The sequence below is a fragment of the Chrysochloris asiatica genome, unplaced genomic scaffold (assembly GCF_000296735.1).
Source record: "Chrysochloris asiatica unplaced genomic scaffold, ChrAsi1.0 scaffold00087, whole genome shotgun sequence".
Classification (NCBI taxonomy): Eukaryota; Metazoa; Chordata; class Mammalia; order Afrosoricida; family Chrysochloridae; genus Chrysochloris; species Chrysochloris asiatica.
In genome coordinates, this window is record NW_006408605.1 from 7,034,046 (window position 1) to 7,060,307 (window position 26,262).

The window sequence follows — 26,262 nt, forward strand, 5'->3', positions numbered from 1 at the left end:
TTATATCAGAAATTTGAGCATGTAGCTGATGGATATCCACAGACAAGTGGATATTATTCCACAACCTCCTAAAATGCTGTTGAATTAAGTTCCAATCAAGTTCTGGATTACTGAAAAATAACACAAATCTATTTATATCGTGAACAACCTTAGCTGGGAGTGTAAACTGGATATATTGAATTTTATTTCCCTTGAGCAATCTTCCTTTCTCTAAAGCATTTAGTCTGTTTTATAAGCCTTTATCTATTTACTCTTGGATCATATGAGCGAGCAAACAACTTTTTAAAACAACCTAAAAAGCAACTATACACATGGACCTCACAAGATGGAATACACAGGAATCAAACTGACTGTATCTGTGGAAAGAGACAGTGGAAAAGCTCAATATAATCATTCAAAACAAGACCTGGGGCAGACTGTGCAACAAGCCACAAATTGTTCCTATGTAAGTTTGGGATGAATCTGTAGAACATTAAAACAAGTTTATGAGAGTCAAAATATAATCTTGAAAATATACCACCTGAATTTAGAGACCATTTCAAGAACAGATTTGATGCATTAGACACTAATGACCAAATACCAGAAGACTTGTGGGATGACATCAAGAACATCATAAATAAATAAAGCCAAGGTCATTAAAAAGATAGGAAAGAAAGAAAAGACCAAAATGCATGTTAGAAAAGACTCTAAAACTTGTTCTTTAATATAGAGAACAGTGAGTGGAAACAAAGAGGAAGTAAAAGAACAGAACTGAAAATTTCAAAAGGCAGCTCCAGAAGACAAAGTCAAGTATTACAATGAAATGTGCAAAGACCTGGAGGAGTTAGAAAACCAAAAGGAAAGAACACACTCAGCATTTCTTAAGTTGAAAGAACTGAAGAAAAAAATTCAAGCCTTGCCTTGCAATATTGAAAGATTCTATGGACCAAATATTGAATGATGCAGAAAATATCAAAAGAAGATGGAAGAAATACACAGCCACTGTACCAAAAATAAATGGTTGATGTTCAACCATTTCAAAAGGTAGCATATGATCAAGAAAAGATGATACTGAATTAAAAAATTCAAGCTGCAATGAAGGCATTGGTGAACAGCAAGTCTTCAGGAATTGACGGAATACAAATTGAAATATTTCAACAAACTGCTGCAGCATAGGAGGCACTCACTCATCTCTGCCAAGAAATTTGGATAACAGCTACCTGGCCAACTGATTGGAAAAGATCCATATTTGTGCCCATTCCAAAGAGAGGTGACCCAATGGAGTGAGAAAATTATCAAACAGTATTATTAATATAACATGCAAATAAAATTTTACTGAAGATAAATTAAAAACAGTTGCCAAAGCACATCGATAGAAAACTGCCAGAAATTCAAGCCAGATTCAGAAGAGGATGTGGAACAAGGGATACCATTGCTGATGTAAGATAGATCTTAGCTGAAAACAGAGAATACCAGGAAGATGTTTACTTGTACTTTATTAACTATGCAAAGGCTCATGAGTTAGCTATACAAAGACCAAGAGGAAATGTGTACGCCAAGGTTGTATCCTTTCACCATATTTACTTAATCTGTACGCTGAGCAAATAATCTGAGAAGCTGGATTATATGAAGAACATGGCATCAGGAATGAAGGAAAAATCATGAACAGCCTGTGATATGTAGATTATACAACCTTGCTTGCTGAAAGTGAAGAGAACTTAAAATTCTTACTGAGATAGATCAAAGACTAGACTTCCACATGAATTGAACCTCAATGTAAAGAAAACAAAAATCCTCACAATTGGGCCAATAAATAACATTATGATAAACAGAGAAATGATTAAAGTTGTCAAGGACGTCATTTTGCTTGGATCCACAATCAACACTCTTAGAAGCAGCAATCAAAAAAATCAAAGGATATATTGCATTAGGCAAATCTGCTGCACAAGACCTCTTTAAAAGGTTAAAGAGCAAAAATATCAGTTTGAGGGCTAAGGTGTGCCTGACTCAAGCCATGGTATTTTCAATTGCCTCATATGCATATGAAAGTTGGACAATGAATAAGGAATATCATAGAAGAATCAATGCATTTGATTTATGGTGTTGGATAAGAATATTTAAAGTACCATGGACTGCTACAAGAACAAACAAATTAGTCTTAGAAGAAATGCAACCAGAATACTCCTTAGAAACCAGAATGGTAAGACTTCTCTAGTTCTTTGGACATGTTATTAGGAGGTACAGTCCCTGGGGAAGGCATCATGCTTAAAAAAGTGGAGGGTCAGTAAAAAAGGGGAAGACTCCCAAGAAGATGGATTAACATAGTGGCGACAACAATGGGTTCAAACCTAATAACAATTGTGAAGATGGTGCAGGACCAGGCAGTGTTTTGTTCTGCTGTGGAAAGGGTTGCTATGAGTCAGAACCTAATAAAACCAAATAATCAACACCTATGGAAGCAGCGCCAGACTGCAAAGCTGTTTGAACTGCAAGGTTAGTGGTTCAAGCTCACCAGCTGCTCCTTGGAAACTCTATACAGGGTCGGAACCGACTCAACAGCACTTCACACAACATGGAAGCAGCAGTCCTACAAACCAACAATGGCCCAGCTACCATTACTGGACATTTTGATCATAGAAACTACAGAAGAGTCTTTATCAAAAATGGAAAAATGAAGAGAAGAATTCCAAATTCTCATACATTCCATATTCTAGAGTCATGGAGGCTACATAAAACCCTGAAACCATTGTCTAAGACAGTCTTTGAAGCCTAAACCAAAACATATCCCCTGAAATCTTCTGAAAACCAATTGTTTAGCTTAATTATTTAAAAAAAGACATCTGCTTTGAACGTTTTGAATCACTCTGGGATCAAAGTGACAGCAACTTGAAAGATTAGACAGGAACATTAGTGGTCAATGAGTTTGTCAATAGGGGAGGAACAACTAAGAAAGGGAGGGTGAGAATGGTTGTACAACCCATATAATGTTACTGAATTGTACATCTTGAAACAGTTGAATTGGTGTAAGTTTTGCTGTATATAATCTCAACAATACAATTTTAAAAAACAAATCAAAAGGTATATTGCATTGACAAATCACTGCAAAAGGTCTCTTTGTTGTTATTGTTGTAAAGTGTCATCAAGTCAGTTCCAACCCATAGCAACCCTGTATAGGGTTTCCAAGGAGTGACTGGTAAGCTTGAACCACCGACCTTGCAATTCAAATCGACACTGTAGTCCAGAGCATTAACCCACAGCACCACACCAGGACTCCTAAGGTCTCTTAAAGTGTTCTAAAACAAAGATGTCACTTTGAAGACTAAGGTGCATCTGACATAAGTCATGGTATTTTCAAGTACCTCATATGCATATGAAAGTTGAACAATGAATAAAGAAGACAGAAGAACTGATGCTTTTGAATTATGGTGTTGGTTAAGAATAGTGAATGTACCACGGGCTGCAGAAGAACAAACAAATCTGTCTTAAAGGAAGAACAGCCAGAATGTTCCTTTGATAGGAGGATGGCAAGACTGTTTTTCATGTACTTTGGGCGTGTTATCAGAAAGGACCTGGAGAAGATACATCATGCTTGGTGGTAAAGTAGAGGGTCCATGAAAAAGAAGACATTCATCAAGATGGATTGACATTGGTTCAAACAAACAAGACTGTGATGAAGGCATAAGACTGGGCAGTGTTTCATTCTGTTGTACAAAGGGTTGCTATGAGTCAACAGGCTTGACAGTAACTAAAAACAACAATAAAAATAAAAGATAAACCAATGCAAATTATAACATAACTCAAAATAAAACATCCAATATGCTTCAATTATAAAAAAAAAAGAGAGAGAGAGAAGAGCACAAGCGGAATGCAAGACCTTATCCAGAGAAGCAGCGACAACAGAGATGGAGGCAGAGATGGGGACATGGAGAAAGGGAGCAGCTGAGAACTCCAGATTCATGGGGAGAGAGGAACTAAGAATTGGTGGCCAGGGGCAGACTTGCAGAATGTGCTCTTTGGTGATGTAAATTATTATATATGCCTGAGTGTTTATTTAAAAAAAAAAAGAGCTAAAGAGAATCGAGAGAAATACTGCTATCTGATGGTACATGGAGGGGATTATCATAAGTGTAATGAAACAAGGTATATGATTTGTTAAATGTAAAACTGATGATCTGCCCTGTGAAGTTTCACTGAATTTACAATAAAAACTTAGGAAAAAAAAAAGAAATAAAAGATAAAATACCTCATGCTTTCCCCTACAGTTTGGATTATCTCATAATGAACAGGGAATATCTTCTCACTGGAAAGGCTTAGGACCTGGATCTACCACTAGGGTACCTCAGATTATCAAACAGTATTTAGTGAGGATACATAATTATACCCAGCATCCTCTGCAGAGAAGAAAGATTCAAACCCCTGGAAGATAGGATGAATGTAACTAAACTTACCTTGGAGAAATCACCAATCAGATGTCCCTGGTTAGAATCTTCCTCCATCATTTGAGTAACACTAATGTCACACAGAGAGACAGTCTTCTTTAGACCTAAGCCCTAAAATGACAAGACCCCTTTGTCATGCTAAAATATTTTAAAACCAGGGTATTGTAGGGGAATTGGAGGTTCATTCAAAATATGTATTCTTTTTTATTTAATCACTCTACTTGTTTCTCTAAGGTAATATATATATGCATAAAGATTTGGTACAAAGATAGATGCTTATAATAGAAAAAATTACTAATAAATAATCAAGAACAGGATCTTCTGAAAGAACATATATCAAGTGTTAATACTTATAGTAATTATCTCCAGCCTGTAGGATCATGGATAGTTTACATTTGCTTATTTTATTTTCCAGTTTTCTAAATATCACATAATGGTTTTATTTTAAAAAATTAAAATATCTTTTACTTTTTTTTATTTTTTTATTTTATCTTTTACTTTTATAGTTAGAGATACTCAGATTTTTTTAAGGGAGAGTGAGGAATGAAAGCTAAGTTTTTCATAAGTCACTTTCAACCAAGTCAGCCTGCTATATGATGATTTTTTAGATTACACGTAAACCTGCAATAACTATCCTTACCAAAGATCCCTTGTATGTTCTCAGGCCGTAAAATAAAGGTTGGAAAGAAAGTATGATGATGTCATTTCCAAAAGTATAATACGGAAATAGATTTGTTTTTGTTGAGTGTCACTGAATTGGTTCCAATTCATAATGACCCGTTATAGGGTTTCCAAGGAGTAGCTGATGGGTTTGAACCACTGACTTTTTGATTAGCAGTCAGGTGTTTATCTATAGCACCACACCAGGACTACTAAAATTAAATGTTCTATATATACATGTTATTGTTGTTGTTAAGTACCCTCGAGTCTCTTCTTACTCATAGAACCCTGTATAGGGTTTCTGAGGAGTGGCTGGAGGGTTTGAACTGCCGACCTTTCAGTTAGAAGTTCAGTGTTTATCTTACAATGTTACATCAGGACTTCCAAAGCCAGGCTTATTTTTGTTCTTCAAAGAAGAACTGCCAACCTTGCGGTTATGAATCCAGTTATTATCCTACAACACCATCAGGGTTCCTTATGTACATAGAAAAAGAAAAAAGAAAGATAAAAAGGACATAGATATAAAAGGAAAAATAATGAAGTTGAAAAAGATTTACTAGTGCAATTGCCATCCTTGAAAGGTAGAGAAGATAATGAGCTAGAAAATTAACAGATTCTCATCTTAAAGAATTCTTACTTTCCCAAATATGTTATAAGGCAGGAACAATCTTTTTTTTTTTACCTGATCTGGCATTAGGTTGTCCTTGAATTCTACCATCTGTTTCAGTCTTGGCCTGTTCAAATTCTCTGGCATCGAAGGAGACCGATATAGGTAGCTTCTGTTCAGAGATGCCTGTTTGGAAATATTAAACCCCTTAATTCTTACCCTCCAAGTGTATCTGCACACCACCAGCATTAACATCTTTAGGAGTTGGTTAAAAATGTAGAATCCCTGATGTTAAACCCACCCCAGACCTACTGAATTAAAATCTTCATTTTAATAAGATATTCAGGTTGATTCCCAGGAACACTCAAGTTTGAAGAAATAATGTCTTACGTGAGCACACTATCTTCCCTTTCTCATCGGACTGCATGATGCTCCATCTCCCCAAAATGTTTTACCTCTCTTCCAGACATATGATGAAAAATAAACCTAAGCCCTTTTTCTAATGGAAGCCTAGGACAATGACAGTTAGGATTTATGGAATCCAACCAAACTGAAGACAAGACAGCATAGAACAACATGCAATCTTTATTTCTTGTAACCCATAAAATGTTCTAGAACACACGATCATTGCTAAGCTCATTTAAATCAGAGTGTGGAATTATTTTGGAACTAACTGACACAATGCTAACACTGATATTGTGAGTTTTGAATAGGTCAATCATATGAATATAATTGAATTCATAATCAAATTAAAGCCTGAGTTGTAATATTATTGTTCCAGGTAAGACAAATTGAAGAGGAATGACATCACATTCATCTTTTTTTTTTTAAAAAAAGAACATTTCAAGATCTATCCTGAAGTACAATGCTGTTAGTGATATGATATTTATACTCCTATAAGGAAGACCAATTAATTAGACTATTATTCAAATTTACATACCAACTAGTAGTGCCAAAGATGAAGAAACAGATTTTTTACCAAGATCTACAGTCTGAAATTGATCAAACATGCAGTCAAGATGCATTCATACCTTTGTACACAGAATTGACAGGGACAGGCAACTTAGACACTGGCTACATAAAATGGGGGTGGAGTCTATAAAGGCATGAAGTGACTGGCTTACAAGTTTTCAAGAGGGAAGGTAGAATCCCCACTGAATAGTTTTCATCTTGTTTAGACAGGTCTGGTGAAAAGAGATGGGGATAAGATTCTTATGATTCAATAGTAGTAATTGTTATCATGACTAACTGCAATTGTCATAACTATAAAGGTAGAAGTTTTGTAACACAAAGGGGGGGAGTAGTTAATATTACATGCCAGGAACAGAGGACCCTAGGACCATCAAGGGAGAAAAGCATGAGGGGAATGTGGAACCCTATCCAGAAAAGCAGCAATATCAGAGATGGATGCAGAGGTGATGACATGGAGAGATAGAGCAGCTGAGGATTCTAGACTCATGGAAAGAGAAAGGTTGTGTGCTGGTGGCCAGGAGGCAGGCTTGCAGAATATGCTCTTTCATTGTTTAAATGATTATATATTCCTGAGTGTTTTTGTGTACTCCAAAAAACAACAGAGGGATTAGAAGCAAATACTGTTGAATGATGATGCATGGAGAGGATTGTAATCATTGCAATAAAACAAAATACAATAGGATAAGTGTGAAACTGATGTTCACTCTGTAAACTATCACTCAATTCACAATAAACACTTAAAAACAATAAAATAATGATTCAATGACTAAATATTTCAAGATGAATATCTACCTAGCCAATTGTCTACTACTAAATATTTTGTTTCCATTTTTTAAATACTAGAGTTTCTGTGAACATCTTTATACACTTTTTTCTGTATCATTTCCAAAGAACAGATACTGATAAGAATTTAAACTACTTGAAACATGTCATGAATCTTTGTAGATCATATGAGAAGACAAAATTCTTGTTTTGCATTTCTTGGTTTCTTCATAGATTGTGTACTAACAACATTTTCTTTTTTGGTTAATCACCTATTTATGTCAGTTGCCCATTTAATATTGCTATCTTAATGTTTTTCATATCAATCTATATAAGCTGTACAAAACAAAAATTTTACCTATATTTTTAGCAAAAATTGAAAAAAGAAAGATGCACTGATAATTACTAGAATTGGAATGTGAAAGTTGGAAATAAAGAAGGATCAGTACCTGGAAAATATGGCCTTGGTGATCGAAAAGATACTGGATATTGCAAGACCAACAATTTATTCATTGCAAATATCTATTTCAACAACACAAAAGGGGATTATATACTTGGACTTCACTGGATGGAATACATAAAAATCAAACCAACTACATTTGTAGAAAGAGACGATGGAGAAACTCAATATCAGCAGTCGGAGATTTGTTAGAGGCCAACTATAGAAAAGACAATTAATTGCTCATATGCAAGCACAATTCGAATATGAAAAAAAATTCAGGAAGTCCATGACAGCCAAGGTACAACTTTGTGCATATCCCACCTGGGTTTAGATACCACCTCAAAAACAGATTTGATGCAGTGAACACTAATAACTGAAGACCAGATAAGGACATCATGTATTAATTACTAAAATGTCATTAAAAAGGACAGGAAAGAAATTACTAAGTGGATGTTAGAAGAGACTCTAAAACTTGGTCTTGAACATAGAGTAGCTAAGACAAACTGAAGAAATGATGAAGTGAAAGAGCTGAACAGAGATTTCAAAGGGCAGCTTAAGACAAAGTAAAGTATTATCATGAAATGTGCAAAGACCTGGAGTTAGAAAACCAAAAAGGAAGAACACGCTTAGCATTTCTCAAATTGAAAGAACTGAAATAAAAACTCAAGCCTTAAGTTGCAATATTGAAGGATTCTATGGGCAAAATATTGAACAGCACAGGATGTAACAAGAGCAGATGGAAGGAATACACAGTCACTATACCTAAATGAATAGGTAGACAAATGTCTAACCATTTCAGGAGGTAGCATATGATTGAGAACAAATGGTACTGAAGGAAGAAGTCCAAGCTACACAGAAGGCACTGGTGATAAACAAGGCTCCAGAAATTGATAGAATTCCAATTGAGAAGTTTCAACAGATGCAATGATGGAGGTGTTGCTCTATGCCAAGAAATTTGGAAGGGAGTTAACAGGCCAACCTACAGCAAGAAATCCATATTTGTGCTCATTCCAACAGAAAATGGAAATTACTGAACAGTATCATTAATATCACATGCAAGTAAAAATTTGAAGATAATTCAAACATGATTGCAGCCGTACATCTACAGAGAACGGCCAGAAATTTTAGTTGAATTCAGAAGAGGAACAAGGGATACTATTGCAGATGTTAGTTAGATCTTGCATGAAAGCAGAGATTACCAGAAAGATGCTTACTTGTTTTATTGACTATGCAAAGGCATTTGACTATATGAATAATATAAAAATTATGGATAACATTATGAAGAATAGGGATTTCAGAACACTTAATTGTGCTTACGCAGAACCTGTACATAGACCAAGAGGCAGTTGTTCAAACAGGGTTGAACCATTTCACCATACTTATTTATCTGTATGCTGAGCAAAAAATCTGAGAAGCTTGATTATATGAAGAAGAACATGACATCAGGATTAGAGGAAGACTCATTAACAATTGCAGATGACACAACCTTATTTGCTATAAGTGATGAGAATGAAGCACTTACTGAGAAGGTCAAAGACTAGTCTTCACTCTGGATTACACCTCACCATAAAGAAAACAAAAATCCTCACAAGTGGAGCCATAAGCAACATCAAGATAAATGGAGAAAAGACTGAAGTTGTCATTTCAACTTACAAGGATTTCATTTTACTTGGTTCCACAATCAACACCCATAGAATCAGCAGTCAAGAAATCAAACAACATATTGTATTGGGCAAATCTGCGCAAAAGACCTCTTTACAGTGTTAAAAGCAAAGATGTCACTTTTAGGACTAAAGTATGCCTGAAGTGCCTCATATGCATGTGAAAGCTGGACAATGAATAAGGAAGACTGAAGATGAACTGATGCCTTTGAATTATGGCTGTTAACAAAGAAAACTAAATATATCACAGGCTGCCAAAATGTACCAAATCTGTCTTGGAAAAAGTACAACCAGATGTTTCTTAAAAGTGAGGATGGTGATCGGTACATACACATATGGAATACTATGCAACACTGAAGAGTAACAATGAATCTGCAAAACACCTCATAACATGGATGAAACTTGTGGACATTATGCTGAGTAAAATTAGTCAATCACAAAAGGACAAATATCTTATGAGACCAGTATTATAAAAAGTCAAGAAAAGTTTTTTAAAAATTACTGAGAATAGTGAGACTTTGTTTTACATACTTGGGAGACGGTATCAGAAAGGGCCAGTCTATGGAGAAGGACATCATGCTTGGTAAAGCAGAGAGTCAGCAAAAAAGAAGAAATCCCTCAACAAGATGGGTTTAAACAATGGTTTAACAAAGGGCTAAAACACAGCAACTATTGTGAGAATGGTGCAGGACCGGAGGTAAATACTGTTAACTGATGGTGCATTGAGGGGATTGCGATCATTGTGATGAAGCAAAGTATATGATTTGCTAAGTGTAAAACTGATGACCTGCTCTATAAATCTTCATTCAATTCATAATAAAAAGTTTTCAAATAAATCACAAATCATTAAGATTATACTAATTTCCAAGGTGTGTCATTTCAAGGAGTCCTAGTGCAGTGTTGTAAGATAAGCACTCAATCTCAAAGTAGGCTTGAACTGTACGGTCGGTGGTTCAAATTCACCAGCTGCTCCTTCGAAACCCTATACAGGGTCACTATAAGTCAAAACAGACTCGGTGGCACTTAACAACAACAATTTCCAGTTCACATCAAAGAGGTAATAAACCACAACCAAAAAAAATCTCTACTCTTTTTCTAGTCTTAAAACTTACTATATATATGCTATTTATACAGTGGTCACTCAATTGAAAAATGACTTTGAAAAGAGTCACAATCTAAGAAAATGAGCCCACTCTTGTTGTTATCAAAGTGCCATTGAGTCAGTTCCAAGTCATAGTGACCCTGAATAGGGTTTCCAAGGAGCGGTCAGTGGGTTTGAACCGTCCTTATCCTACAGAGCAACATTAGGACTCCAGTGACCCTGAAAAGGGACTTAATATTTTTTCAAAGTCAACAAAATAAACACTTAACAACCCTATGCCATTTTTCTGTCTTCACAAAACTGAAACAAAACAAAAATTCCAGACTATTTCCTAGGGTCAGTCTATTTTAAATACACTCTCTAAAGGAGCCCTGGTAGTGTAGCGGGTTAAGTTTTGGTCTGCTAACCACAAGATCAGCAATTCAAACCCACCAGCCTCAGAAACTCTATATAGGGTTGCTATGACTCAGAATCAACTCAGTGGTAGTGAGTTTTTGGTTTTTAAAGTGAATAAATATATAAAAGTATCATAGAGCCTCCCTTTCTGATTCTTAAGTGATGTTATCCTGTATGTATTCACTTCATGATCAGCCTCATCAGTGGCTATCATTCCTTCTTCATACTCTCTGCTTTTAAACTTACATAGCCATTGTTGTTGGTAAGTGCTGCTGAGTCAATTCTGACTCATAGTAACCCCGGATAGGATTTCCAAGGAGAAGCTGGTTGGCTTGAACTGCCAACTCTGTGGTTTGCAGTCCATTGCTGATCCTATAGGGCCACACCAGGAGTCTACATCGTCATTGTTGTTGTTGTTGTTGTCAGGTGCCATTGAGTCAGAACCTACTCATAGCGACACCATGCACAGCAGAACAAAACAATGTCCGATCCTGGGCCAACCTCACTACTGCTGCCAAACTTGATGTCATCAATGATGCCAACTGGCCGATCCATCTCGTTGGGGGTCTTCCTCTTTTTCTCTGACCCTCCATCTTACCCAGCATGACATCCTTCTCCAGCGACTGTTCCCTCTGGACAATATGTCCAAAGTATGAGAGACGAAGCTTAGCCATCCTGGCCTACAAGGAGCACTCTGTCTGCACTTCTACCAAAACAGATCTATTGGTTCTTTTGGCAGTCCATGGCACTTTTAGTATTCTCCTCCAACACCACAATTCAAAGGCATCATTTCTTCAACGATCTTCCTTATTCACTGTCCAGCTTTCCTATCCATGAGGCTATCGAAAATACCATGGCTTAGGTCAGGCGCACCTTAGTCCTCAAGCTGACATCTTTGCTCTTCAACACTTTAAAAAGTTCCTGTGCAGCAGATTTGCCTAATGCAATACGTCGTCTGCTCTCTTGACTGCTGCTTCTGCGAATGTTGATAGTTGATCCAAGAAGAATGAAGTCCTTGACAACCTCAATCTTTTCTCCGTTGATAAGAATGTTGTTTATTGCTCCAGTGGTGAGGATTTTTGTTTTCTTGACATTGAGATGCAATCCATACCGAAGGCTGTGTTCCTTGATCTTCATTAGTAAATGTTTCAAGTCCTCTTCACTTTCAGCAAGCAAGGTTGTATCATTTGCATATCGCAGGTTGTTAACTAGTCTTTCTCCAATTCTGATGCCACGCTTTTCTTCATAGAATCCAGCTTCTCGTATTATTTGCTCAGCATACAGGTTGAATAAATATGGTGAAAGAACACAACCTTGTGGCACAACTTTCCCAATTTTAAAATATTCAGTGTTCCCATGCTCTGTTCGAACAACTGCTTCTTGGTCCAGGTACAGATTTCTCAGAAGTACAATTATGTGTTCTGGAATACTCATACTTCTCAATGTTGACATTAGCCTTCATTTTTTCCTCTATGCAGATGGCCCTGAATTGTATATGTCCATCCCCCAAGGTTCCTCGTGAAGTAATTCCATTCAAATTTACTGTCCTAATCTCTAAATCAAGTGTCTAAATAGAAAATACCTTATTTTCTCTGAATTCATACTTTTAAAATTTATTATTGAATCACCATTTCTCTGTGTTGTTGTTAAGTGTCATCGAGTCAATTCTGGCTCATAATGACTCCTGTATACAGTTTCCAGGCGCTCTGGTAGCGAAGTGGTTAGAAATCAGGCTGCTAACCTCAAGGTCGGCAGTTCAAAACTACCAGCTGTTCCGCAGGAGAAAGATGAGGCGTTCTGCTCCCATAAAGATTTGCAGCCTCAGAAACCCTGTGCAGGGTCACTATGAGTCGGAACTGACTCCACGGTACTCAACAACAACAACATAGGGTTTCCAAGGAACAACTAGTGGGTTAGAACGACCGACCTTGCAGTTAACAGTTCAGTACTTATCCTACACACCAGGACTTCTTTCTCTGTGTTACTCAGGTTAAAGTGAAAAGTAGTACTCTCCCCTACACTTTTAAGTTCTTGTTTTATATCATCTTGTTATTCATAGCAAATGAAAATACCATGGCTTGTATTACCCATACCTTAGTCCTAAAGTCACTCTGTAAAACATTTAAGAAGATCTGCTTTTTAGCACTTAAAATGTTCTTCTGCAGCAGATTTGCCCAATGCAATATGCTCTTTGATTTCTTGGTTGCTGCTTCCATGGGCATTGATTGGGGATCCAATTAAAATTAAATCTTTGACAATTTCAATCTTTTTTCAATTTTTCATGATGTCATTTATTGGTCCAATAGTGAGGGGCTTTTGTTTTCTTTATGTCCTGTCCCCCATGAGTGACCCTGCTGTTATTTGAAACAGCAGTGGTATCGCTTTCAGCATCACAGCAACATGGAAGCCACCAAGCAAACTGACAGATGAGTGGTGGCTACTTACTAATTTTTATTAATAATGATAAAGTAGGTCAAGTATTACAACTGTTTTCAATCCTGTATCATGTTCACAACAACTGTATTGAGGATGTATTTTTATTATTATTTTATAAATGAGGAAGCTGTAGGATAAGCACTGGACTACTAATCACAAAGGCAGAGGTTGAAACCCACCATGTGCTCCTTGGAAACCCTACAGGGTTGCTATGAGTCTGAACTAACTCAAGGTAAAGTGGCTTGCTCAAGCTCAGGCTAGTAAATAAGAGAACGACGACTAAAATCCAAGTGTTTAAACTCCACTACACCATTTTTGTCTTGTAAGATGAATATAATATTTAAAGTACACATCCTACCACACACTTGTTTCAAAGAAATGAAGTTGATATAAGATGCTAAATGTCCCAGAAATTATCTTTCACATACCAATAAGGTCAGTAAGCCATAGGCTTCACATCTTCTGGGATTGGAAGGATAAAAGTAGATAAAGGAATACATTGTAAAATACTTTTATCATTCCTCAAAAAGTTAAACATAGACTTACCAGCAATTCCACTCCTAGGTTTTATCCAAAATAGCTGAAAACAGGTACTCAAACAAATTTATATGTGCCAACGTTAACAGCAACACTGTTCACAATAACCAAAAAGTAGGAATAACCCCTAAGTTCATTAACTGATGAAAGGATAAATTATGATAAATACATACAATTCAAAGGAGCTCTGGTAGCATAGAGGTTACAAATCGGGCTGCGAACCTTAAGGTCAGCAGTTCGAAACTACCAGCTGTTCCACGGGAGAAAGATGAGGCTTTCTGCTCCTGTCAAGATTTACAGCCTCGGAAATCCTGTACAGGTCGCTATGGGTCGGAACCGACTCGACAGCACTTAACAACAACAACATACAATTCAACCATGAAAAGAAATAAAGTTAAAAGATGAATGAACCTCAAAAATGTGGCTAAATGACAGAAGTAATACACAAAAGGTCACATATTATAAACTTCCACTTACATGACATATTCAAAATAGGCAAATCCTTACAGATACATATACCTAGATATATAGTTAGGGGCTAGGGAATTGGGAGAGTAAGGACCAATTGCTTTAATGGCTATAGTTTTCTTTGGGAGTAATGAAAATGTTTTGATATTAAAGAGATGTTGTTTGCACAACAGTGTGAATGTACTAACACCACTGACTTACTTATACACTTTAAAATGGTTAATTCTGTTATGTGAATTAGACCTCAATTTTTTTTAAAAAAGGAAGAATGCAACTATTTCCCTGAGATAATCTTTAAACTAAAAACATTTCCTGAAGTCTTCTTAAAACCAAACAATAGTTTAGCTTAACTACTAAAAAATGTCTGCCTTGAGCATTAGATAATCTTTTAAAAACTATATGGAAGTTCAAGCTCACCAGCTGCTCCTCAGAAACCAATGGCAACTTGATAGCTAAGGAAACTTAGGAGGCAGAGAGAATGGCTGCACAACTCTAAGAATATAATCAATGTTAGTGAAGTGTATATGTAGAAACAGCTGAATTGGTATATGTTTTGCTGTATATAGACTCAACAACAACAAAAAAAAAACCTTAAAAAGCCAACTGCCACACCTTTCTCCCACAGAGTAGCTGGTGAGTTTGAACCACTGACCTTTCAGTTAGCAGCTGAACACTTAGCCACTGCACCACCAGGGCTCCTATATATTCTCAACAACAAAAATAATGAAAAGAGAAATACATCACAAAACACCTGGAAGATCATGCTAGGAATATCCCATCCACTATTATTATCTGAAGGAGTCACTTATACCAGATTACATTGATGAGTCCTGGGTCTACTCAAATTATTAACTGGAAGGTGCTCACTTAGTAGTAGGAATATTCACAGGGAGACCTGACACCTTATTGGTGGGTAGCTCATAGAGTATAGGGATTATGTCTTCTTAATCTCTTCATCTCTTCAGTCCCAGCACTTTATATGGTGGCTGGAACATAACAGACTAATAATATTGCTTGTCCAAGAATGAATGTTTACAGGGTCGCTATGGGTGGGAACCGACTCAATGGCACTTAACAACAACAACAACAAGAATAAATGAATGTGAAGAAAGCAGAGACCACTCTACCTTGGCATCTTCTTGATCTTCCAGTGAAAACTCCATCAAATCATGTGAAATATCTTCTATCTGGAATTCTAGTTTTGGATTTTCATTCCGTTTTGGAAGTATAGTAATGGGACTGCCCAAATCTGTCATTTCATTTTCCAATAAGTTCCGATTGTCCTATCAAGTAGATCAACAACATTAAAAACCAACCAATAGTAAACCATATTCCAGAACTTCATTCCTCCCCAGAAACAGAAAACCTAAAATATGACCAATTTATTTACTTAGGTTAGGATATGTTACAATGGCTTTCTCATATGGATGAGAATAACACCAACAATACATATCCCTGGAGCATCTTGAAGCCATGGTTTGTGAAAAGCACGTGAGTACATGAGTGAACCAAAAGCTAAAATGGGCAAAGGTTACAATCACTCACTAGAAGGAATATACACAGCTAATATTGAAATAAAATCACTACTAGTTACTTTCCCTGTGAAATAAAATGTTTACTTATATAATTAGCAACTGTTAAACAAGGAGAAAGGAGCTCTGGTAGCATAATGGTTATGAATCGGGCTGCGAACCACAAGGTCAGCAGTTTGAAATCACCAGCTGTTCCATGGGAGAAAGATGAGGCTTTCTGCTCCCGTCAAGAATTACAGCCTCGGAAACCCTGTACAGGGTCGCTATGAGTCGGAACCGATTCCATGGCACATAGCAACAACAACAACAAAACAAGGCGAAGGCATCCCATAAGCTATAGATTATTCATCAGAATATAAATTCTTACAACTTTTTGGGAAAGATATTTGACAGTATGTATCATATTCTTTATCTACACTCTTGACCAAGAAATGTTAATGCTTACTACCAATTCTAAGAAAAAATATCTAAAATATAGGCAGATTTATTTTCAAGAATATACATTATTGTATTATTTATAAAAGCAAACTTTGGATACTACTAAGTATCCAACAAAAGGGAAAAGCTTATGTAAATTATAGTCCATTCATTAGAATAAAAGCATGCATTAAAAACATTAAACAAGAGCTTTTAATATAGTATATAAAAATGATATGTGTAGTAGGACCTCAATGTGAAAATGTAAAGTGAAAACATGAAACAAAACAAACAAAAAATGAGTTAAAATGTTAGCAGTGTTTTTTTTTTTTATGTGTTATTTTCCTTTTTATACTTGTATATGTTAATATATATTAACATCTTCATAAAAGGTATATAGTTCTTTTAAAAATCAGGGGGATAAACAGAGAAATATATAGATGGAGAAAAGAACAGGACTAAGAAATTTTTCTTCACTTTAGGTTTAACCAAATAAAATGATCAGAGGGCATGGGCTTTCCCTCTTTCTCAGCTCAAAATTTACTTATCCCACCTCTTTTCTCACCTAAATCAGCTTAGAAAAATTAAAAGGTCATAAACCAGATCTGCCATTCACCTTTAGTTGTTGTTAAGTGCAGTCGAGTCAATTTCCATTCATAGTGACCCTGTATAGGGTTTCCAAAGAGTGGCTGGTGAGTTGGAATGGAAAACGACACTGGCTGGAGAAAAAGCAGTGTCAGTAGGCCACGCCAAAAACATTTCATCTGATTAAGCCATGAGTAATCCGCATGAAAGGAGCTCTGGTAGCATAGTAGTTATAAATTGGGCTGCTAACCTCAAGGTTGGCAGTTCGAAACTACCAGCTGATCCGCTGGAGAAAAATAAGACTTTCTGCTCCCATAAAGATTTACAGTCTCGGCAACCCTGTGCAGGGTCACTATGAGTCAGAACCGACTCCACAGTACTTAACAACAACAACCCTCATGAAACATATTAAAGGTCATCAAACTGACCCCATATCCTGAAGATACAAATTACAGTTTGAATTTTATATATATGTAGATTTGCTTTGGAGAATGCTAATTTTATGATCACAAGCAAAACGAACATAGAAAGGAAGGGCATTCAGACTGAGGAGGAAATGGTGAGATTTAAAATCTGATCATAAAAGGAGAGTAAAAGGGCAGTACTAAACCTAAAGAAAAAGCTGATTAGAACACCCCAAAACATGGGCCTATCTTAGTCAATGTTAGAAAAGAACTACAATCTTATGGATACTAACCTGGCATGGGGAAAGGGGGACAAAGGGAAAAGAAAAAGATGGCTAGAAAAGGGGATTAGTTGAAGGGATTAGTTAGAGGATTATTTTAGTGATTAGGTGACTCTGGAGGGACCAGTTTTAACTTGGAATCAAAGGGCAGCCTATGGCTTAGACCAAAAAGGACCATGGTTTTCTTAGAATCGAGGCTAAGAAGCTAGACTAGGGTGAAAGGAGAAGAAACTAACAGATATCAATTTATATGAGAAGCCATGCAAGGAACTGATGAACAAATTATGCATGCATAATTCCCCCTTTCTGTTACAAAAACAAACAAAAAGCCCTCCTAAATCCCTTACACTACAGAAACAGATTTTTGTTTTCAAAACGATCAACTGAGCATGAGTAATAATGATGACCTGCTACGCATGAGTTGGAACTAGGTACTGTTCTAGGGTCAAAGCTTAAGAAGAAAACAAGCAACATTGTTCACACAGGAATGCTGTTCCTTTGTCTAGCATACTGAGATTTAAATAGCTCTTTGTCTCATACGGAGTCCCAGGGGTGGGTTCAGATGTGAAGGTCTGGTGATCTACTTCTGAAAGGTCACAGCCTTGAAAACACTAAGGAGCAGTTCTGCTCTGCTCACACAGGGTGGACATGAGTAGGAATCAACTTGGCGAAACAAGTGTCTTCTAATGATAAGAATACGTTTCTCCAGCCAAAGGAAGAGAACTGTTATTATATGTTGTTGTTAAGTGGCATGGAGTCAGTTATATATATGTATAGGGTTTCCGAGGAATGGCTGGTGGGTTTGAACTGCCGACCTTACAGTTAGCAGTCCAGTGTTTATCCTACAATGTCACATCAGGACCCCTAATGTGTTTTTGTTGTTGTTAAGTACTGTCAACTCTGCATAGTGACCCTGTATAGTGTTTCAAAGGAGTAGCTGGTGGATTTGAACCAACCTTTTGGTTAATAATCTAGTGCTTATCCTACAACATCACACCAGAACATTGATGACTTACATTTTTTTTATTTGTAGATGAATTACACACTGCATCTTTCTTTCTGTGACCATGGTCCAAAGAATTCGGAGTGCTACACATCAGTTGTGCCTATAAGAGAATTTTCTGAGACTAGCTAGCATCCTTGAGCCACAGGTGAATGGGAAACCCTCTTCCTCCACACCCCAAACAAACCCAAACCCAAAACAAGGGGCTACTCACTGGGCTGCCTTTTATAAGATGCTGATGATGATTCCTGCAGATCAAAACAAATTGCCAGTCAGCAAAGCCCCAAATATTATTTCCATTATTCTTCAGTGGCTTAGAACAGCCCAACTTTTGCTTTCTTCCATTGTAGGAGCCCAACACCTAGTTGATAAAGCTCTTCCAAAACTAGTAATTAGGGTATTTTCTGTGGTAAATATAAAGATTTTAAGTGACAACATGGGATAAGACCTGTCTCACTTATCTAGTGCTGTTATAATAAAAATACCATAAGTGGGTGACTTTAACAAATTTATTCTCTCATAGTTTAAGTGCTGTAGTGTTCTGAATCATAACAGCCATGTATAAGGTTTCCGAGGAACGACTATTGAGTTTGAAGCACCAACCTTGTGATTCAAACCAACCTTGTGGTCCAGTGCTTTATCCTACAGCGCCACACCAGGACTCCTCTCATAGTTTGCTATGTTAAGTGCCATTAAGTTGGCTTTGACCCATAGTGACCATGTATAGGGTTTCTGAGGAACGGCTGGTGAGTTTGAACTACCAACCTTGCAGTCCACACCAGGACTCCTCTCATAATTAGTTGTTAAGTGCTGTAGAGTCGGTTCCAACCCATAATGACCCTGCATAGGGTTTCCAAGAAACAGCTGGTAAGTTTGAACCACCAACCTTGCAGTTCAAACTGACTTTGCAGTCCAGCACATTAACCCACAGTGCCACATCAGGACTAAACCTCTAGAAATCTGAAGTTAGGGTGTAGGCTCAAGGAAAAGTCTCTCTGTTGGCTCTGAGGGATGGTCCTTGTTCCTTAGTGATCTTCATGTGGTGTGGCATCTTTCTTCCTCCAACTCTACTTGCTTCTCTGTGCCTAATCTGTTCTTTTTATATCTCAGAGAGGTTGATTTAAAACATACCCTATACTTGTTGTTGTTAAGTGCTGTCAAGTAAGTTCTGACTCATAACAACCCTGTGTAGGGTTTTCAAGGAATGGCTGGAGGGTTTGAACTGCTGACCTTGTGGTTAGCAGTTCAGTGGTTATCCTACTAAGCCAAACCAGGACTCCATAATTATCACAACAAAGAGAATCCATTCCCAAATGGTATTGTAACCACAGATGTCGTTATTGTTAGTGCTATAGAGTGAGTCCACTTGCTGTTGTTAGGTGCCATCAAATTGTTTCTGACTTATAAAGACCTTTCCGTTTTAGAAGAAATGCAGCAAGAGTGCTCCTTGGAGGCCAAGATGACCAAACTCTGTCTCTCATACTTCGGACATATTGTCAGGAGGGACCAGTCGCTGGAGAAGGATATCATGTTTGGTAAGGTGGAGGGTCAGAGAAAAAGAGGAAGACCCCCCAACAAGATGGATTAGCCAAATGGAAGCATCGATGGACTCAAGGGTGGCAACAGTGGTGAGGTTGGCCCAGGATCAGGCAGTGTTTCGTTCTGCTGTGCATAAGGTCGCTAAGGGTCAGTAACAACTCAATAGCACCTCACAACAACAACAACATGTACAATAGAACAATACACCACCTGGTCCTGTATCATCCTTGTAATTGTTATGTTTGAGCCCATTGTTGCAGTGACCTGTATGTTTTCCAAGAAGCAGCTAGTGGGTTTGAATCACCATCCTTGTGGTTAGCAGTCCCATGTTATCCTATAGCACCACACCAGGACCCCAACCATAGGTATGGTGGTGGTGGTGGCGTGCCGTGGAGTTGGTTCCAATTCATAGCAACATTGCATAGGATTTCCAAAGCTGTAAATCTTTACAGGAACAGAAAGCCTCATCATTTTCCCACAGAACAGCTGGTAGTTTCAAACTGCTGACCTTGAGGTTAGCAGCCCAACTCATAACCACTATGCTACCAGAGCTCCTTAACCACAAGTATAGAGTAAGGATTTATAGCACATTTTTGTCAGATACAATTCAAACCATAACAAGGCCCTTATTTCACTTATATAACCATTTATACAAATATGCATCAAAGATGAATGAGTCTCATCTTCTTCACACATAAACATGGTTATTTACTTTGAATTGCAGTAGTAACTACAATTGGTTAATATATATGGAGTCCTGGTGTGGTGATGTAGGATCAGCACTAGACTGCTAACTACAACGTTGGTGTTTCAAACCCACCAGCTGTTCCTTGAAAACCTATAGACGGTTGCTATGAGTCAGAAGTAACTCAACAGCACTACAACACCATATATGAGTGGCCTTCAAAACGTTTGTGAAAAAATGTAACTAAAAGACAATGGAATTTTTCTGCAAACTTTTTGAAGCTTCCTCCTATAATTTTTATGGATCTCTATAAAAGAGCTTCTAGGATTTGACTTGAGTTCTTAAGACTTTCATTCAGTCTACACTTTTAGCAATTAAAAAAAAAAAATGAAAGCAATATAAAGTGACATTCTCACATATCATGAAAACTGCCCCCACCCCCCCATTGTATTAAAGTGGTATCTAATTCACCTAAAGCACGGAAGGACAAAATTCCAAAAATCTTAAAACAGCTAAGGAAAACTTAACTTTAAATTGAAATATGTTATATTAAAATTAATTTGCATTCCTTTAGTATTCCCTGACTAAACATGGTAAGATCTCCAACAAAGAAGCCATTTAATAATGAAAACATTATAAAATGTGCTAGACACATTTTCATTTAATCCTTACAATAATTGTTGATTAGAAAGTTTATCACTAACTCCATGCTATTGAGGTCCAATGAAATTAAAACATTTGTCCAGAGTCCCAGCTAATGAAACAGTAAACCACTGGACTACACACGGACTCCACAGTCCATACTCTGCAATCTCAACCACTAAGATATACCAGGGTAAGTCAAAAGGTATTGCTACTAGGGTTCTAGTTCACACATCACAGGTTTATTCTAAACAAAATGTGTTTAAAGATGTCTTTGTGATTAATGGATGGCTGCTAAGAAGCTCTCTTAGTAATTAACACTTGTCTTAGTCTTATTAAGGTGCCTTCAAAAAAAAAGTCCAATCAAAATGGGGATTTATGGGACCAGTTAAATTCAAGCCAGAGAAGTCAGCTCAGAAGGTTATGGTGAATTTTTTGTGGGGGTGGATTCCAAAGGGGTCATCTTGGTATTTTCTCAGAGGACACAGGATGATAATGGGAGCTTATATGGAAGAAGTTTTAAGAAAACTGGAAACTGCATTAGTGAGAAAAGGGCCAGGAAATGAATCTGCTCATTTTTTGATAGTAGCAAGGGTTGTACTATGAGAATTTTGTTGGGAAAACAGCCCATTCACCCTACAGCTCAGAACTTGCCCCTTACAATTTCTTTTTGTTTCTAAAACTCAGAGAACATTTAAGAGGACCACAATTTGAGTTCTTTGAAGATACCAAAATTGCTGTCTTGATGTGATATAAGTCCAAGAGTGCCAAATTTTTCAGAGAAGGTTTAGAGATGGAAATACCACCTTCAGAAATGTATAAACCCAGATGGAGGATATATTAAGAAACAAAAAATATTTTAATATTTTTGTTTAATAAAGATTTCTATGATTTTGCAATACTTTTTGACTTACCCTAGTAGCACCTCTCACATGCAAATAAAAGTCTACACTTAAGCACAGTACATCATTTTCTATTATTTTTAAAGATAACACTAATTGTAAGTAACAATTAAAATGAATAACCTTCATTTTCACAATACTCATATGCATGTAAAAGTTGGATAGTGGAAAAGGAAAACCGTAGAAGAATTGACGCATTTGAGTTATGGTGTTGGAGAACATGGGCTGCCAAAAGAACAAACCAATCTGTGTTGGAAGAAGTAGTCTGATCGCTCCTTGGAAGCCACGATAGCCATACTTCATCTCTCATAGGTCAGACATATTAGCAGGAGGGACCAGTCCTGGCGAAGGATATCATGCTTGGTAAAGTGGAGCATCAGAGAAAAAGAGGAAGACCCCAACAATATGGATTGGCACAGTGGCAGCAGCAACAATACATAACAACAATTGTGAAATTGGCACAGTACTGGGCAGTGTTTTGTTCTGTTGTGCATATGTTGTTGTTGTTAAGTGCCTTCGAGTCGGTTCCGGCCCATAGCGACCCTGTACAGGGTTTCTGAGGCTGTAAATCTTTACCGGAGCAGAAAGCCTCATCTTTCTCCAGCGGAACGGCTGGTAGTTTCGAACTGCTGGCCTAAAGGTTCGCAGCCCGATTCATAACCACTACGCATACAGGGTCACTAAAAGTCAGTACTGACTCAATGGCATCTAACAGCAACAACAATCTCGTTCTGAGCAACTTAGAAGTCTGTCAGGAAAAGAATTTAGGTCTGGCAGCCCCATTTGTACCAAAAGTACACTGTATTCTGCAGTGTCGGCACAGGATCAGATCCCCATAATCAGTGTTGAAAAGGCTTAAACATGGGGGTAATTCAACAGAGGAACTTACACCCCAACTAACTGTATTTCTTGCAGTCCTGATGAATCCAAATGACCTGTAATCAGATACAAAGCATTAATAAAAAGTTATTGTTGTCCATGTACCCCGTCTTTCCTTCTAGTCTTCTTCATTAGAAAACCACACTTTTTTTTTTTCTTTAAGCTTAATGTTTAAACACATAGGCTCCCTATTGTTGTTACTAAGTGCTGTCGAGTCAGTGCTGACCCATAGTGACCCTGTACAGGGTTTCCGAAGAGCAGCTGGTGAGCTTGAACCACACCAACCTTGAGGTTCAAACCAGTTTTGCAGTCCAGTATATTAGCCCACAGCACAACACCAGGACTCCTAGCCTCCCTATAGGTACCAATATTCATGGAAACTTAATTTACATATGTCACTGAAAGAAAAATTACTGAGACGCAATATACTATGGAGACTTTCAGAAATAGAAAAGAAAGCTTATCATTCCGAAAATTTGCAATCAGAACAAGTACTAGGATTACTAATTTATGAAACATATTCCTTTTCAGGCACAGACCCATAAAAACACATAAATCTTAGTTGACAAAGCTATTTCTTTATGTTAATTTTTCTGCCTATGCTGAGATTAGACTAGGGCACACAAATTCTCATCGTAACTACTATACTTTCATTCCCACCAATCAGTCAACAAAATATTCCTTCTAGAATAACTTCTTCAAATACAGTGACTTCTATTAATGCTATTATCCTTTTCTTCCTACTCATTCTCCTCAGAAATCCTCTAGTCACCCAAATGATTGTAACTTCTGTCTATTTTCACCATCTCTCTCTCTGTCGTATTAGCATGTTCTCGCCCTTATTCTTCCCACTGAGGTCTTTACTTCCCTTCTCCCTACCGGTTTCACCAGAGTCTGCAGAAGTGGTAAGCTGAGTTGAAGGCATGGTAGACATCTCCACATTGCTAAGATTCGAAAGATCAAGGCAACATTTTGGGGTTCCGCTGTCAAGACATAATAGAACATCAAATTTTCCATTAGGCTATAATATCCTTAAAGGGAAAGACTATCATTCTCACTTGCAACACTCCTCAGTAACCCACTGCCTTTGAGTCAGTAGAACTGCTCCATTGGGTTTCCAAAGTTGTAAATATTCACAGGAGCAGAGAGCCTCATCCTTCTCATGTGGAAGGACTGGTGGGGTTGAACCAACGCCTTTGGGTTAACAGTCTAATGCTTAACCTAATGTGTCACCAGGACTTCTCTGGTAAAATAAAAGATGATTATTCCCTTATCACAGAGAAGCTGGAAGCTCAAAAAGGGTTACAATCAAATCCTTTTAAGGCCAGTAGTTTTTATAAACAAATAACAACAAACTGTTTCGATGAACAGAAGATAACGTGTAAAAATGAAAGTGGATTTACCCAGAAAAAATGCTTAAGTTTCGAGAATCACCAAAAACTTTGTTCATTGGAGTTCTAGGGAGATCTGGATAAACGGTAAATGAAGTTTCTCTTTCCAGCAGCAGGTTTAGCCTCTTCCTCCTACTGGATCTAAAACTGGGCCCTGAGCCAGAGCTTCCCTCCTCTTTTGTGGATGAGAAGAGATTTGCAGACATGGTCTCCGAGTGCTCACCAAGAAAATACAAAACCTATATAGGAGAAGGTTATCACATAGATGCATCACCGGTACATCACAGCTTTCACAACAACCTCCCCCACCCTTTCCAGTAACAGTCAAGTGGACCATTATTGGAGGAAAGGCATCTTCCAACGGTGGAACTTAACTTACCGAGAGAGGCAACGCAGGACTTTAAAGATGGAATGAACAAGCTTTGACTTGTTCACGAATCCTGACAGGAACTCGAGTCTTCCATTCGCGATGCCTATCACATCAGCAGGACTGTTGTTTGCAGGGGCCCCGGCTGGACCCGCAGAAAACTCCGTGGCGTACTCGGCTTCGGACCTAGCTCAGGTTTGAGGTCTGAGCCTTGCCTTCACAAGGAAGGGATCAGACACAGCGAAGCCTCGAGCAGAATTACAGGAAAAAACAATCTGGGAAAAGAAGATAATTAACCAGACTAATATTTTCCTTCTCGGTTGGATTGATCAGGGTCGGGTTTTTCAGCTTCTCGCGGTAAACGGTGGAAGTTATAGTCTCAAAGTTAAAGTATCAACAGACACAGGCCTTGACCATTCAAACCTTCCGCCCTCCCAATAACCTATCCCCGTTCGCCTCTAAATCGCGTCACCCAAACTCCGCGAGTCAGCGAAGACCCCTCGACCAATCGTTTGACTCGTACTTTACTCCTGTGGATGTGAGCTTGCTCTAGAAGAGTACTATTTGCCCCGCCCCAGTGTTCAAAGCAGGATGATGATTGGTCCATCAGCTTTTGGATGGCTAAGCCCAGCCCTACAGGGAACCTGTATCACCATTGGCTCTCCCTATGGCCAATCGTTATAGCCTTCCTGCGTTCTCAGTCTTTAGCCTCAACCCCACCAACCCCGGGAGATTTAAATTGCGACCACTCACTAGAGAAATACCTGGATTTATTGTGTTTACTTGGGAGGATTTGGGGAGCGTTTCTTTTTTTTTTTTTGCTACTTTCTCGTGCAGTTACGTCGACCTTTCTTCTCCTAGTTTTGCTAGCTAGCCACTGGAGATGGAGTTTTTGCCGCGGACGTGGCAGGTGTCGGAAAGAGACAGGTGTGTGTGTTTATGAAGAGCGTCACTGGCGCCTTCCAAAAGTTTCAGTGACCCTTTATAGAGGCAGCAACTCTTAGACGCTACGTTATGTCGGATAAAGGGAAATTATTTTGTAGGGAAAGAGCAGTTGAATAATTATCTTTGCACAATTCTTTACATTTCAAAGGAATTCAATTTCTTTACATTTCAAAGGAGTTGAGTATTGTTATGGAAATTTGTCTTATTATTAAAGGAGCTCTGGGACGCA

At 37.8% G+C, this 26,262-nt stretch overlaps 1 protein-coding gene across 1 annotated transcript in view; it reads right to left on the minus strand.

The window, feature by feature from the left end:
• Window positions 1-26,262, minus strand: part of CDC25C (cell division cycle 25C) — a 40,497-nt gene that overhangs the window by 7,920 nt on the left and 6,315 nt on the right. Inside the window, exons 3-10 of the mRNA XM_006866220.1 lie at window positions 24,734-24,952; window positions 24,210-24,313; window positions 23,341-23,386; window positions 18,898-18,931; window positions 18,697-18,786; window positions 15,589-15,744; window positions 5,716-5,871; window positions 4,428-4,529 (exon numbers count right to left, since the gene is read on the minus strand). Of these exons, the coding sequence (XP_006866282.1) occupies window positions 4,428-4,529; window positions 5,716-5,871; window positions 15,589-15,744; window positions 18,697-18,786; window positions 18,898-18,931; window positions 23,341-23,386; window positions 24,210-24,313; window positions 24,734-24,927 (882 nt within the window). The 5' untranslated portion in view covers window positions 24,928-24,952. The remainder of the gene's footprint in view (window positions 1-4,427; window positions 4,530-5,715; window positions 5,872-15,588; window positions 15,745-18,696; window positions 18,787-18,897; window positions 18,932-23,340; window positions 23,387-24,209; window positions 24,314-24,733; window positions 24,953-26,262) is intronic.